Source organism: Gigantopelta aegis, chromosome 6, assembly GCF_016097555.1.
Source record: "Gigantopelta aegis isolate Gae_Host chromosome 6, Gae_host_genome, whole genome shotgun sequence".
In the NCBI taxonomy this organism is placed as follows: Eukaryota; Metazoa; Mollusca; class Gastropoda; order Neomphalida; family Peltospiridae; genus Gigantopelta; species Gigantopelta aegis.
Genome location: NC_054704.1, coordinates 67,781,139 through 67,794,803, shown reverse-complemented (window position 1 = coordinate 67,794,803; position 13,665 = coordinate 67,781,139). Strand labels below are relative to the sequence as shown.

The following is a 13,665-nucleotide window of genomic DNA, read 5'->3' as shown; positions in this document are numbered from 1 at the left end:
TCCCTTGCTGCTAATCAAAAAGAGTAGCCAATGGAGTGGCAACAGCGAGTTTCCTCTCTCATTATCGGTGTGGTCCTTAACCATGTCTGATGCCATATAACCGTACAATATTTCCTTCCTTATTTGGCAGACTTCATCCATCACATCAACACTACATATATCACAAACTACTGGGCTGCATAAACAGTTTTTCATTGGTTTCACTGAAGACATTCTCTAAAACAGCATATTATATCTTCATCCAATAAAATATTTCTACTCATTTGTGAAAACAAAATTAACAAACCACAAAATCTGTCATAAATAATTTAATAACTGGACAAGGATGCTATAGGTATCACAGTAAATGTGGAATGTCGTCACACAGAACAATGTACAAAAGAAACAATAAAGCCATCATACGGCCTCCTACAGTAAGACATTAATTATATCTTTGAGTTTAAACTGAACAACTAACAATCATTAGAATTGATTTGTTTGAAAAATATAAATTATTTTTTATGTATAACAAGTGACAGTCAGTATTGCTGAAATTTAGATAATCGTGTTACATAATAACAGTCTCTTGGTCATTCATATTCAATACATGCCGATTTGTTCTAAATAAAAATGATTTTGTGAATGAATTTTAAAGATAAACACAATAAAGTGAATTCAATATGTCATATAGTGTTAATATGTAAATTTATTCCAAACTTCCTGAAATGTTAAAATTTGCAACTCATTTTACAAATGCAGCAACATAATACTTCACACTTCTGTTTGGCTGATTATAGTCAAATGCCTGTCCACCATTTTTTAGTTGCTGTAATTTTTAGAAGAGAACAAAATAAAGTTACAAAAAACTTAATCAGTTCTTCAGAAGATGAAAACTAAATTCTTCACAGGAAGGACACTGTCTACGGTGAAGTAAATTTACCTGTTAGTAAATTCAATGACTCGGAAACTGTTGCCGTCTACTTTGTGAATTATTCACTGCTCTTTTAAAGCTAAAAGCATCCAGTGACAAGATAACATTCTCCAAATTGTAGTGCTCATGGGTTAGCAATGAATGTGTATTGTGCAAGTTTGCTTAAGTAATTGGACGGAATAACTTGTACATCGTTGACAGTAGAACCCATCTGACTGGTCAGTTTATTCAGCAACATTGTCGTCAGTAGCAGCACCAGGAGACAAGTAGGGGTTGGCATCGGCTAGCTTCCGAAGATTTTCTTTCATGATTTTCTCACTACACATTGGACAGTTTGTTTCAGTTTCAAGAAGTCTGAAATAGAAAAAAACTCACATTACAAACATTTTCATTCAGTGTTGTATTAGATGAAACTGTCCATTACTCCCAATAACAGAAAACAAATTGTAATTTTGTGGAGGTTGTTTGGCACATAAAATATCAAAAGGATTTTGTTCTAAATTGGTCACTGACAATGAATGAATGAATGTTTAACAACACCCCAGCACGAAAAATACATCAGCTATTGGGTGTCAAACTATGGTAAAGGCAAACACATAAAATGCTGTTCAACATCAATATAAAACTTCAAAAGTTAAATTAAAACACAGTGTGGTCAATGACAATGTCAAGTTAACATCCTAATAAAAACTATCTGTGCCAGTAGAAATGAAACTTAAAAGAAACAGTGTAAGAGGTTAACAAATGAACAAATCTACACCCTTTCTCTTTTCATTCAAGAGAGATGGGGGAGGGGGAAGGAAAAAGGACATACTTGATATATTCCGTAAATATTGCTGGAAAGTCACACTTGGGACAAGCCGTTAAATCTTCCTTCAGCACATGACGACCCTGTAAAAACAAGTTAACAAATATTTAATCTATACAAATTATACACAAACTGTTGTACAAAGATTGTGTATGGCAAATTCCTCATTTATATATACCTACAACCTGTGGCAATTCACGTGATTTTCTGTTTTAAAAAAAGTTAAAATAAAGTACGGCAAGTTATTGGTAGTATATATACTGTTGAAATACAGTAGGGCAAGTTATTGGTAGTATATACACCGTTGCAATACAGTAGGGCAGGTTGATAATGTACAATATCATTATAATACAATAGGGTAGGTTATTGGTAGAATACACACTGCTGAAATACAGTAGGGCAGTCTGTTGATGTATAATATCATTATAATACAATAGGGTAGGTTATTGGTAGTGTACATACTGTTGCAATACAGTAAGGCAGGTTGTTTTTACACTCAGGACAGATGAGTTCTGTCTCGGGCAGCTGGAAACTGCAGATGGGGCACAGTGTGAGAGGCTCATCCTCCTCCGTTCTGTCGGGTTTCCTCACAATCTGCTCTATCTTCTTCTTGTACTTGAGGTCAATGTCATTCCGGTATTCAGGCCGCATCAACATGGCTGCATAGCTGAATGCAGAGTTCTTCAGGCCTGATCGCTGACATTCAACAACAGTGGACGTTAGCAGTGGGACAATATCTGAAATTAATTAATAACGAGCATTCTTAGAGTACTGCTAAAGCAATACACGTCCCCCCCCCCCCCCCCCCCCCCGTATCACCTAAATTCAGAGGCCATAACTGTCAAAAATGGGTAAATTGTCATGAAAGTCAAACTTGATATGTAATAGTATAATATGATAAAGCAATACATAAAAGTTCAGCTCAGGGCAATGTGAAATAAACATCTGAATAAACATCTGAAAAACTATGTGGGATAGACGGACGGACAGACTAATTTCTTCATACAGGGAATATTTAGTGGTTCACTATCTAAAAGTAGTAACATCTATAACACCGTTATCTGAATATTTCTATATATGTCAACTATGGTCCAATATCCAGAATTAATAATATGTAAATAACAAATAGTAGTCTATGTATATTTCACCATACAGTTGATAAGTTTTTTTGTATATTTCTTTATATAATATATATAAGTAAGACTTATTGGTTGATATTACCAAATTCCGTAACATTTGTTCAGTTTTAAATATCAATAAAGAAAATAATTACGCATGTTAACACACTGATTGTAACAAATGTTTGCAAATTCACTTAAAAATCAATGACTTGTATTAATCAGATAAAAGGGTTTTAGGTGTGGTGTTTGATCTTAAAACATTAAAAACCAAACCCAGTGTTTGAGATGGACAGATGTTGAATGTTTGTATTGTGTGTGTGTATATTTGCCACAGGGATAATACATTTCACGGCTAGCTCTGCCACTCGCCAAATTCGCCAATTGCGAATGTTGACAAGAATTGGCAAATTTTATTTCAATTTGGTGAAAAAATATTGTTATAATTTATATTTTGTTGGAAAATAGCTATAGGTTTGGCATTTTTTGGATAATTTGGCGAAATTTTCTAATCATCCAGAGTAAGCCCTAGATTTTACAAAAACCTACGTGATGGAAATTTGCTGATATTGTTAGCGACTCTAATCAGCATTCTTGCTCCCTTCAAATGGTCACCTCTTTTGATATGAATCTGGAAAATTAACACCCAGCAAAAAATGTAATCGAACATATATTTCATACAACAGAACATATTATAATTTTACTATTTCAAGTTTAAAACAAAATGAAATATTAGGAAAACATACCATTTGCACATCCTTCTGAAAAAAGTTTGCAAGTAAAGTAACTGAGCATGATTGCTCTGCTTCCAGTCTTACACAACTGACAAAGCTTCACAATTATGGTTTATTATCAATCTCGTTCAAATAACTGAGTTAATAAAAACCATGTCATAACATGACATTGCTTCTCCAGTCCTAGCTCAGACTGTACATGTGAAATATGATGTCATTTTGTCATTTCCATCTAGTCGTGGTTGAAACGATTTGAGACAGTCTTTGTTATTCATAAAGCAATACAAGAATCCTGACACTCAATTCGTAAAATCAGTACAACACACAAGCTCGTATAATAATCTCTATGTATGGAACTAAGAGCTATTTGGACTTGGGATAAAAAAATATATATCAATCATATCAATTGTAGCCATTACTGTCAAAAATAATGCCCAAAATGTGGATGCACAACCCAAGACTGAATGCAAGCCAAACGCCACTTGTATTCTTGACAAACTTGTCAACTAAGCAATAAAGATTATTTCAGTGTAAAGAATCATTAAACTAGTCTAACCTTGGCCAGTATGTAACTGTGAAGGATCATCAAGTTGGTTGCCATCTCTGTGGGTATCTTAATCTTGTTTTCCTTCAGCTCTTGGTACATACTGAACAGTAGATCATGAGCGTTTCTGTAGTTACCTAAACAAAATGCCAAAAAATATGCAATACTTCATATATCACACAAAACAAAACACATAATACTTCACATAACTTGTGCAGAATAATATGTTCCCAAGACAAACACAGGCAGTCATTTCCAATATGGAAATTTAAGAAAGTGAATTAATAAAAATGTGTTAATATTATTGTTAATTTGCTAATTACCTGCATTCTGTTCTTCTCTGGCAATGATAATGGCTGTTCGTGCAGCCTCGGGATACTGTTCTAGAGCCATGTACAGTCTGAACAAAAACTTGGCATCCTGCAAATATCAAACAGACAATTTTACTGGTAAGATGGTGTATGCTTTAAAGAAACAAGTTTTACAAATTAAATGTATCTACTACCCTTTCAGGATTAGTCAACATGGTAAAGTCTTTATTAAAGCCTCTTTTGGCATTTTACAAATACATTTATACGCGACCATACCATTAATATGCATATTAGAATATTCTTAAATGGACCTTAAAAAAAAAGAAGGTTTATCATAATATATCAGTCTACTTAAAAAACCTTTTTGACATTGTTCCTACAATTCTACAACCAGCTGAATAGTCTGAGCCTTGAAATTTACAAATGAAGTATATATATTTTAATAATTTGTGATCTAACAAATATATTATACACTGAACATTCAGGAAAATCACACTTTACTATTATATTAATTATAATCTGCTTGAATACCTGATACTTAAAAACAAACCTTGGGTATTCCGTCGGTCTCCCCCATGAGGAAATCAATGAGCTGTCGAGTCAGCTGGTCGTCGTTAGCGCGTCCCACTGTTTCTATCGCCAGTTCGATGGCCTGGCTGTCTTCTCCACTGCAGCGCAGGAAATGTTTCATAGCCTGATGGTTTAACAAATACTCTAGTAAATAACTAAATGATAAAAACTAGAAATGGCAAGTAAATAATAGTAGATATTTAGTCATTGTACAGGTTTAAAATATACCTTCGCTGCAGTGCAGGAAATGTTTCATGGCCTGATGGTTTAACAAATACTCTAGTAAATAACTAAATGATAAAAGCTAGAAATTGCAAGTAAGTGATTATCGATATTTAGTAATTGTACAGCTTTAAAATACACCCTTGCTGCAGTGCAGGAAATGTTTCATGGCCCGATGGTTTAACAAATATTCTAGTAAAGAACTCGAAAAATAGCATGTAAGTGATGAAAACTTTTCAAATGGCAAGTAAGTGATAGCAGATATTGATTAGTTGTACAGGTTTAAAATACATCTTCTCCACTACAGAGCAGGAAGTGTTTCATAGCCTGATGTTTCAACAACTATTCTAGTTTATTAGTTGTAATATTGTATAGGTTTATAAATAATATAATGTGAATACTCAAGTAGGACAAAATATTAGTGTGTGCATCTGTGTGCATTTTGACAGGAGGAAATTATTTACTTTTTGTTATTTTGTTTATTTCTAATGTTGAAGAATATATCAACAGACTTTATAACTTTATCTGTTATTTTGCTACAATGAACCACTAATATGAAAAATGCAATTGTGGGTTGGGGTGGGGTTATAATTACAACAAAGACCATCGTTTATTATCTATGGATGTAATACTTACCCGACTGTACTGTCCACTGAGCAGGAAGAACTTGCCAGCAAGAAAATGATTTTTCTCATTCTCAAAGTGAACTGCTATACTCTGGTAGTCTTCAGGAGTAGCGTCCGAACCTGTATAAGCGGTAACACAAATATTTATATTATTCTACATAAATAAAAGACACAAACAATGTACTAAGCCAAAAATAGGATAAATAGTAAACCAAACAAGCAAACAGCAGATGTATGTAAGATAGTTGAGGTGTAGATTAGGAACTGCTAAAAGTATGGTTCCACTTATAGATCCAATGCCAACTAAAACAATCTTTCACATGTACCAATGTGGTATAGATGTTATTCCTTTTAAGGGTACATAATGTGTCACCAGAGACATGGCTTGATGATTTCTTTACATCGAATTATGTAGTCAAGACAGTGATGAAGACTTGTGACAAATGCTCACCGATGATATCTGCATAGATCTCCATCTGGTTGTGACTCTGAGCAAGCTGAAACGCCTCGTCGTTACATTTGGACATCACCAGGAACTGGATAGCAGAACCATAGTCGTTCAATTGCTGGAAAAACCTGAAATTTCCAGTCACATGCATTGCATTAACATAATATAAGTTTAATTCAAGTTTATTAGCTGTATTTTAGTTCCATTAATGCATTAACAACATTCACAAGTGAAGAATTCTAAATGTTTAAAAATCTACAATTTTATGTTGTAGGTCAATGTAAGTCTATTAACTCAATAAAATACACTATTATACCAACACGCTCATAGCCTACCATCAATACTACAGACTTCTCTAAAAGGTGTCTAGTTTCTAAACTGTGATGAAACAACAGTAGGTGGCAGGCAGTCATTTTCAATGGCTACTGGCTCTACCATCACCATCCAATTTTTACGATTACAATTATATACATCACTGCATTCAATCAAGATAGCCACCTAGTATTCTCAAACAGCATTCTACTTTTAAAAACAACGAACACCCTGAAATAGTAGTTTGGTTTTGATGAGTATCATAAAGTAGTCCCAGAATCAATCCAAAACTACAGTCTAATGAGAAACAGTAAAAAAAAAAACGAAAAAACCCCAAACAGGATCAGTCTTACTTGGCCACCATCTTGGCTCCTTCAGTGGACTGAGTATCTCTGACAATCTTCACAGCTTCCTCTGGGTTCTGCAGGAAGTCCAAGTTGATTCTGGAAATAACAGCTCAGAATCATCATTGGGTTATGATAAAATACAGAATTAAGAGGTATCTACTGATTAAAATGTTTCTAGTTCAGTACATTCCTGTAAGTACTGTTTATCTTACATATTAACATAAAATAGCAATTATAAGCATTGGGCTAAAAACAAATTTCACACACAGCAATTATGTACCATACTGAGATAAATATTATATCAAAAGTTTTTGATGTCCTCTAGGACTTTTCTTTTAAATACTTGTTATGGACCCATAAGATCACATGATGGTAATCTTAGGGGGTCAGGGATCATAAAATTATTACCATACAAGCGTTGTAAAACAAGACATATAAAAGTTTACAACTCTATAGTTAATAATTTAACATAAATAATGAGACATAAATCTAAAAAATGACAATACGCAAAATTGGTGATCATAATCCAACAGCAGTGAGCAAAATGTATAAAAGCATATGATTTCAATACCTGATGACATTGTCCCATTCCTTGGCCATCCTATACGCTTCAGCTGCTTCCTTGTATCTTCCATCAGCCTCTTTGGCCTTGGCGTACTGGGCATGGATCTTTGGTGATGTGATGTGCTGAAGCAAATCACCAACCTTTGACCTAGTGAAAGTAAAAGTTAAGACTTCGAAATAAAGACTTAATATAATAAGACTTCCTGATAAATGTATAAAACGTAACAATCATGCAAAGGAGTGGGATTTAAAATATATTTATAAAGCATCAGAACTGACATTATACAGATTGCATATAACCATTCACTTAGATTTTTGGTCAAATACGACATCTAGAGAAATAAATCACTGTACGTTGACTGAAAAATACTGAGTTACTCATGCTTAAGCAGGCCTGCACAAATTAAAAATTTGCATAACCGGAAAATCGGTTATGCCAAAAAAAATTGCATAACCTATTTTGATTTGCATAACCGGTTTTTTTTAAAAATGAAAAAGAACTTTAAAATAATTTTAATAAAGAACACCATTGTCATGTTGAAGTAAAAATGAACTGTAATAATATACCTTTATAGTATACACGTCAAACTTATACAGTCAAATTTTTCATCGCCATGTGTGATATTTGACAATTTCCCGTAATCAGCCGAAGTTTACCGATTAACGTTTATTAATGGAAGTATCGCAATTTCTGATTGGCCGCATTTTGAAGGAATTCCCTTCGGTGACATCCAACAACCAATGAGAATATCTTACACTTCACAATATAAGTATTCTAGCTAGACTGGTATCTGCCATTTCCGTAACATTTAATTATAATAACACGTCGGAAACCAGTCAAGTTGTTTGTACCCGCGATGTATCGTACGGTCACACGTTTTCGATCGACACGCGTTTCTGATCGTTCACATTTGTAATTGCAATAGTGCGAGAATGTGCGAACACTGATGTCACCACAAGAACGAAAACGAACACGGAAGTCACTGCTTTGTTCCGAGAGAAAAATTATTAAATACTTATAATTTTTTATTTATATTTTATTCATATATTTCGCTTAAGCGATCGAAAACCGGTGACTCTAGGACATTTTATTCAGAAAGTTTTGCACGAACGGTAAATCGGTTATGCGAAATAAATTTGCATAACCGACGCACGAACGAAACGATCGTTCGTGCAATTTGTGCAGGCCTGTTAAGCCAGAATGCATTCATATTTAACTGTTACATACTCATTTCCACATAACAATATCAAACATACATTATCATTATTTACTAATAAGAACAAATAACTTCAAAATCATGAAATCATGAAACAAATATTTGACAAAGTATTTCTCTATTTAACTTAATTTTTTAATGGATCGATTTCTTAAACATTTCCTACACCAGACTATGTTACCAGTGGTAATGATATGTTAATGGTGTGATATGTTGGTTTAAACAATATTTATTACCGTATTTGACCGGAAATAAGCCCAGGGGGCCAAGACAACTCATTGTGAGCTTAGTATGGGGTGGGCTTATTCCCAGACAAGGGGCCAGTTTTGTAGAATTTTTTTTAAATAATAATTAAAATAAATAACAATACTTAAATGAACTAGGAAGAAAACAAAAAACTTTCAATAGCACATCTATTAATTAGTGTTCTATTTGTTATTAATAAATAATAATTGTTTATTAATTAAATTGTGGGTTTTTTTTACTAGTATCTAATTACCAGAAACACACCTTCTATGTTACAATTACTTACCAGTGCTGTTTAGTTACATCCAAAATTTAATGCTGAGAAGACTTAAAACAACAGCAATTAACAACAAACTCAAATAGCGTATACACACGTTTCTGACACAGACAGCCAGCTTACACTACAAAGAATTATCAATGTAAGGTCATTGTTCTTAGCCAATCAGAATAAGGTATTTGCTTAATTAGCATTAACTGCGGACCCATTGTGGTGGTAAAAATAGACATTGGTTTTTAGTTCATACTTGGGCTTGGATACTTCAGAGAAATACTGCAGGCATGAAATTGAAAACAATGTTACACACTGTTATTGTTAGCCTGCTAAATCTCACTGGTGGTAAAATATTGTGTTACATTTGTTTTTAATTATCTGCAGGAGGTATGACCTTTTAAATGAACTTTGAGCAAACTTGCAATTTCGTGTTATTTATAAGGTGACGAAGTTGGGGGTGGGCTTATTTACGAATGAGGGCCTAATTTCTTAAATGCTATCAAAACGGAGGGGGGCTTATTCAAAGACATGGGCTTATTTCCGGTCAAATACGGTAACCATTAAATATGCTGTTTTTGGGATCGCCAAAAGGCATGAGCCTATATTAAGGCCTCTCTCTGGTAAGTTAATGGTGTGATGTTTTAATCTGTAGGATACTGTAGGAAATATATTTTGCCTGACACTGTGCAAGTCGACACACTGCACACCACATGTAGTGCATTCACCGATTCATATTGTTCAATTTTTGTGAAACATGGCCGACTGCATGATAATGATGGGAATGAAACAACTTACCAGTTTTTGCCTCGAATGTACACTGATGCAGCTTTATCATAATAGTGGCCCTCCTCGTACAACAAGGCAGCTTCCGACCATTGCTAATATGTGATAAAAACATGGAAAACACACTTAAGAAATCAATTCAGAGTGGTAAAGACTTTCTTTCACAGCTTACACCATTTAAATCACTGTTCATAAAATTGCAGTATTTAAAAAATAAAAATAAAGACAACTGTTACATTGTTTGATTTAACTACCATAATCAGTTCATAGCCACACTTTGTATATACATAACACATTACTTTTTCAAATATGTTCAACAAAGTCAGAAATATGTAGCACTTGATAGAAGCATTAACCATGGTGGAAAAGTAAACTAAAAATTAACATTTTGAGAAAAATTGAAATTAATAAATTTATGCTTCAGTATTGTTATAACATACCTTCATACTTTCCAGGATTGCAGCGCACTCTTTCTTTAATATCTTGCTTGGCATTCTGGTTGCCATAGTGACACCTCTGAAATAATACATTTTATGAATAGTAAAGTTTGTTAATCTTTTATCTTGCAAAATATTAAAGTATATAATGTTCATTAATGTACCTTTAACATAAATATCCCCAAAACTAAACATTCTCAATATATAAAAAGACATACAGCCTTCAAAGAACAAGGATATGAATAGTTTTCAGGTGGCATTAAAATTTGGAAATCCAGAACAAAATGTGGAGTTTTTCATCCTTGAAATACAGATGGACACTATAGCGAAGCTATTTTTCCTTTGGATAACCCTTTGAAGACGTGTATAATATCTTTAACAAACCTGCGAATATCTCCCATTCTGATGGACATGCGTGCGATTCCCGCTTCACAGACCTCATTGTGCTCCTCCTTCCCGTCCTTGGTGATGCCCTTCTCGTAATGCTGCAGCGCGTTCATGTAGTCCCCCGTGAACTCCAGCTGCTGGGCATACTCGCGAGAGATGTAAGGAATCTGCTCCGGAGCCAGCGCTTTGGCCAGCTGCAGGGCACTGTCCCAGTGGAGCAGGTCCCTCCTCATCTGAATAATACATCATACACATTAAACACAATATTCAGTGTTCGTCAATCCTCCTCATCTGAATAATACATCATACACATTAAACACAATATTCAGTGTTCGTCAATCCTCCTCATCTGAATCATACATCATACACATTAAACACAATATTCAGTGTTCGTCAATCCTCCTCATCTGAATAATACATCATACACATTAAACACAATATTCAGTGTTCGTCAATCCTCCTCATCTGAATCATACATCATACACATTAAACACAATATTCAGTGTTCGTCAAGCCTTCTCATCTGAATCGTACATCATACACATTAAACATAATATTCAGTGTTCGTCAATCCTCCTCATCTGAATCGTACATCATACAAATTAAACACAATATTCATTGTTCGTCAATCCTTCCATCTGAATACACAATCAAAACCAATATTCATTGTTTACTACAACAAAATTCACTGTGCATTGTTTATAAAAGTATAATCCATTGTGTATTGTTTTACAATAACAAAAAGCATTATGCACTGTTTACAATAACAAAATACATTGTGCACTGTTTACAATAACAAAATAAATTGTGCATTGTATATAATAACAAAATCCATTGTGCATTGTTTACAGTAACAAAATCAATTTAGTATAATATTATTGTCTACAATAGCAAAAGCTATCTTCATAGATAATTGTACATGCATCTTATATAGCCCTCAAAAATGTATTGGAAAAATAAAATATTTAAATGGACGATCAAACAAATAAAATTTAAAGTCTTTCAAAGACTTCTTGCAGATATTTTAATTGGCAGAACTGCAAATGATATTTAAAAATGGACCCTCAAAAGTGTGCGAGTATGCTATAACCTTACCTCAAGAGCAGCAAGAGGGTAACTTGATGCTAGGAAGAGATCCTGAGCCACGTTGAACTCTGACAGAAACATGGCAATGTAACCAGACAGAAGGTTCTTGTCTTCTAAAGCCTGTAATACACAATATAAAGAGATGCATATTTAATAGTCATTAATAAATACCATTTGTTTCAATAGTTTTCATATGGTAACAGGGGTCAAAATAATAAAAAAAATAAAAAATAAAAAAATAAAAAAAAAAAAAAAAAAAAAAACAGGGGTCAAAATATATGCTATTCCGAAATTGGTGATTTTCCAAAGGGACTAATAAAACAAATCTTTCAGTATTCCATCATGAATAGCTGCGTTAACACATGTAACAGCGGAATCCAAAAATATTTCAACTCCCGAGTAACCATATTAAACATTGAAGTACCATCATAACTTTTATCTACATACATTACATTAACATTGAAAACTTATACTGCCTATCTAGATACTAATTTTCAGAAATACAGTCAACCTTCGATAACTCCAACTTCGATCTTTGAAAAACGCCGATCTCTCGAAGTGAAACGGCGGTCCCGGCCGAAATGCTATACAAACTAGTAATAACAGACTTCGAACACTCAAACTTCGAACATTCGAAAAACTCTATCTCTCAAAGTAATTTTTTGGTCCCACCATAAAAAATTAAGGGATATTGCACTTCCAAAACTCGAAGTTTGTGGAGTGACTGAGCCTTTTAACTGTACCGGTAATACTTTTAAAGAAAAATGAATTGTCAACCAAGCCAAGCGTGAGTGCCCCGACTGGTCTCGGCTATCGATGATACACGCAGTAATTACAGAATAATAGATCGCCGACTATGCGGAACGAAATGATCCTACATACCTGCATTTGGTTGTCAGTGTTTGTACACGGCAGCGGGCCTCATTACACAAAGTACGGATAGTCTTGTAATCTTCAAAGAACTGTTGTAATAACAATTAACACGGTTTGTTTTTTCTCTTAAACGAGTGAATCATGTCTGGTCTCGGCTATCGATGATACACGCAGTAATTACAGAATAATAGATCGCCGACTATGCGGAACGAAATGATCCTACATGCCTGCATTTGGTTGTCAGTGTTTGTACACGGCAGCGGGCCTCATTACACAAAGTACGGATAGTCTTGTAATCTTCAAAGAACTGTTGTAATAACAATTAACACGGTTTGTTTTTTCTCTTAAACGAGTGAATCATGTCAAATTTGTTATTTGCTATTTAAGTGTGAATTCAAAACGATTCATTACTAGTCATTTAGTTATGTTAGAAACTGAAATGCTGCTCAATCTGTGCAAGATTACAGAGTAATGAAAGACGATTTTTTAAGCAAGTGTGCCAAACAATCTTTAATTATAAAAAAATTCTGATAGTTCTGCTCTTTGTACTTTGTGATTTGAGAGCTATAAATTATTTTGTACTGTTGTGAATGTTTTATATGTGAAAAAAAGTATATAACCTAGTGCTATTTGGCATACAGTGTTTTGATTTGTTATGTTATGTCCCGCTATGTTAGTGAGGGTTTTTTAAAATGATTTTTGTGATTTACAATAATTTTGCTATTTATATTGTGTATTTTTTATTTGGTAAACAAACGTACTTCGTGCTAATCGATATCCAGTATTTTAATTTATTAATAAATACAATAAAAGTACATAGAGATGTACGTCAAATTGATTGGATTTATCTC

The 13,665-nt window shown here is 33.8% G+C and overlaps 1 protein-coding gene across 5 annotated transcripts in view; it reads right to left on the bottom strand.

Annotated features, from left to right (window-relative positions):
* Positions 1 to 293: 293 nt before the first annotated feature.
* The window catches only part of LOC121374266 (WD repeat-containing protein 19-like), a 46,148-nt gene continuing 32,776 nt past the window's right edge, over positions 294 to 13,665 (bottom strand). For all 5 annotated transcript variants that reach the window (XM_041501296.1, XM_041501299.1, XM_041501300.1 and 2 more), the window contains 15 exons: positions 11,951 to 12,061; positions 10,853 to 11,088; positions 10,472 to 10,547; positions 10,044 to 10,126; positions 7,522 to 7,662; positions 6,957 to 7,046; positions 6,295 to 6,419; positions 5,854 to 5,963; positions 4,976 to 5,119; positions 4,438 to 4,534; positions 4,127 to 4,251; positions 3,386 to 3,467; positions 2,181 to 2,455; positions 1,725 to 1,801; positions 294 to 1,264 (listed from right to left, as the gene is read on the bottom strand). In XM_041501296.1, the coding sequence (XP_041357230.1) occupies positions 1,135 to 1,264; positions 1,725 to 1,801; positions 2,181 to 2,455; positions 3,386 to 3,467; positions 4,127 to 4,251; positions 4,438 to 4,534; positions 4,976 to 5,119; positions 5,854 to 5,963; positions 6,295 to 6,419; positions 6,957 to 7,046; positions 7,522 to 7,662; positions 10,044 to 10,126; positions 10,472 to 10,547; positions 10,853 to 11,088; positions 11,951 to 12,061 (1,902 nt within the window). In that variant the 3' untranslated portion in view covers positions 294 to 1,134. The remainder of the gene's footprint in view (positions 1,265 to 1,724; positions 1,802 to 2,180; positions 2,456 to 3,385; positions 3,468 to 4,126; positions 4,252 to 4,437; positions 4,535 to 4,975; positions 5,120 to 5,853; positions 5,964 to 6,294; positions 6,420 to 6,956; positions 7,047 to 7,521; positions 7,663 to 10,043; positions 10,127 to 10,471; positions 10,548 to 10,852; positions 11,089 to 11,950; positions 12,062 to 13,665) is intronic.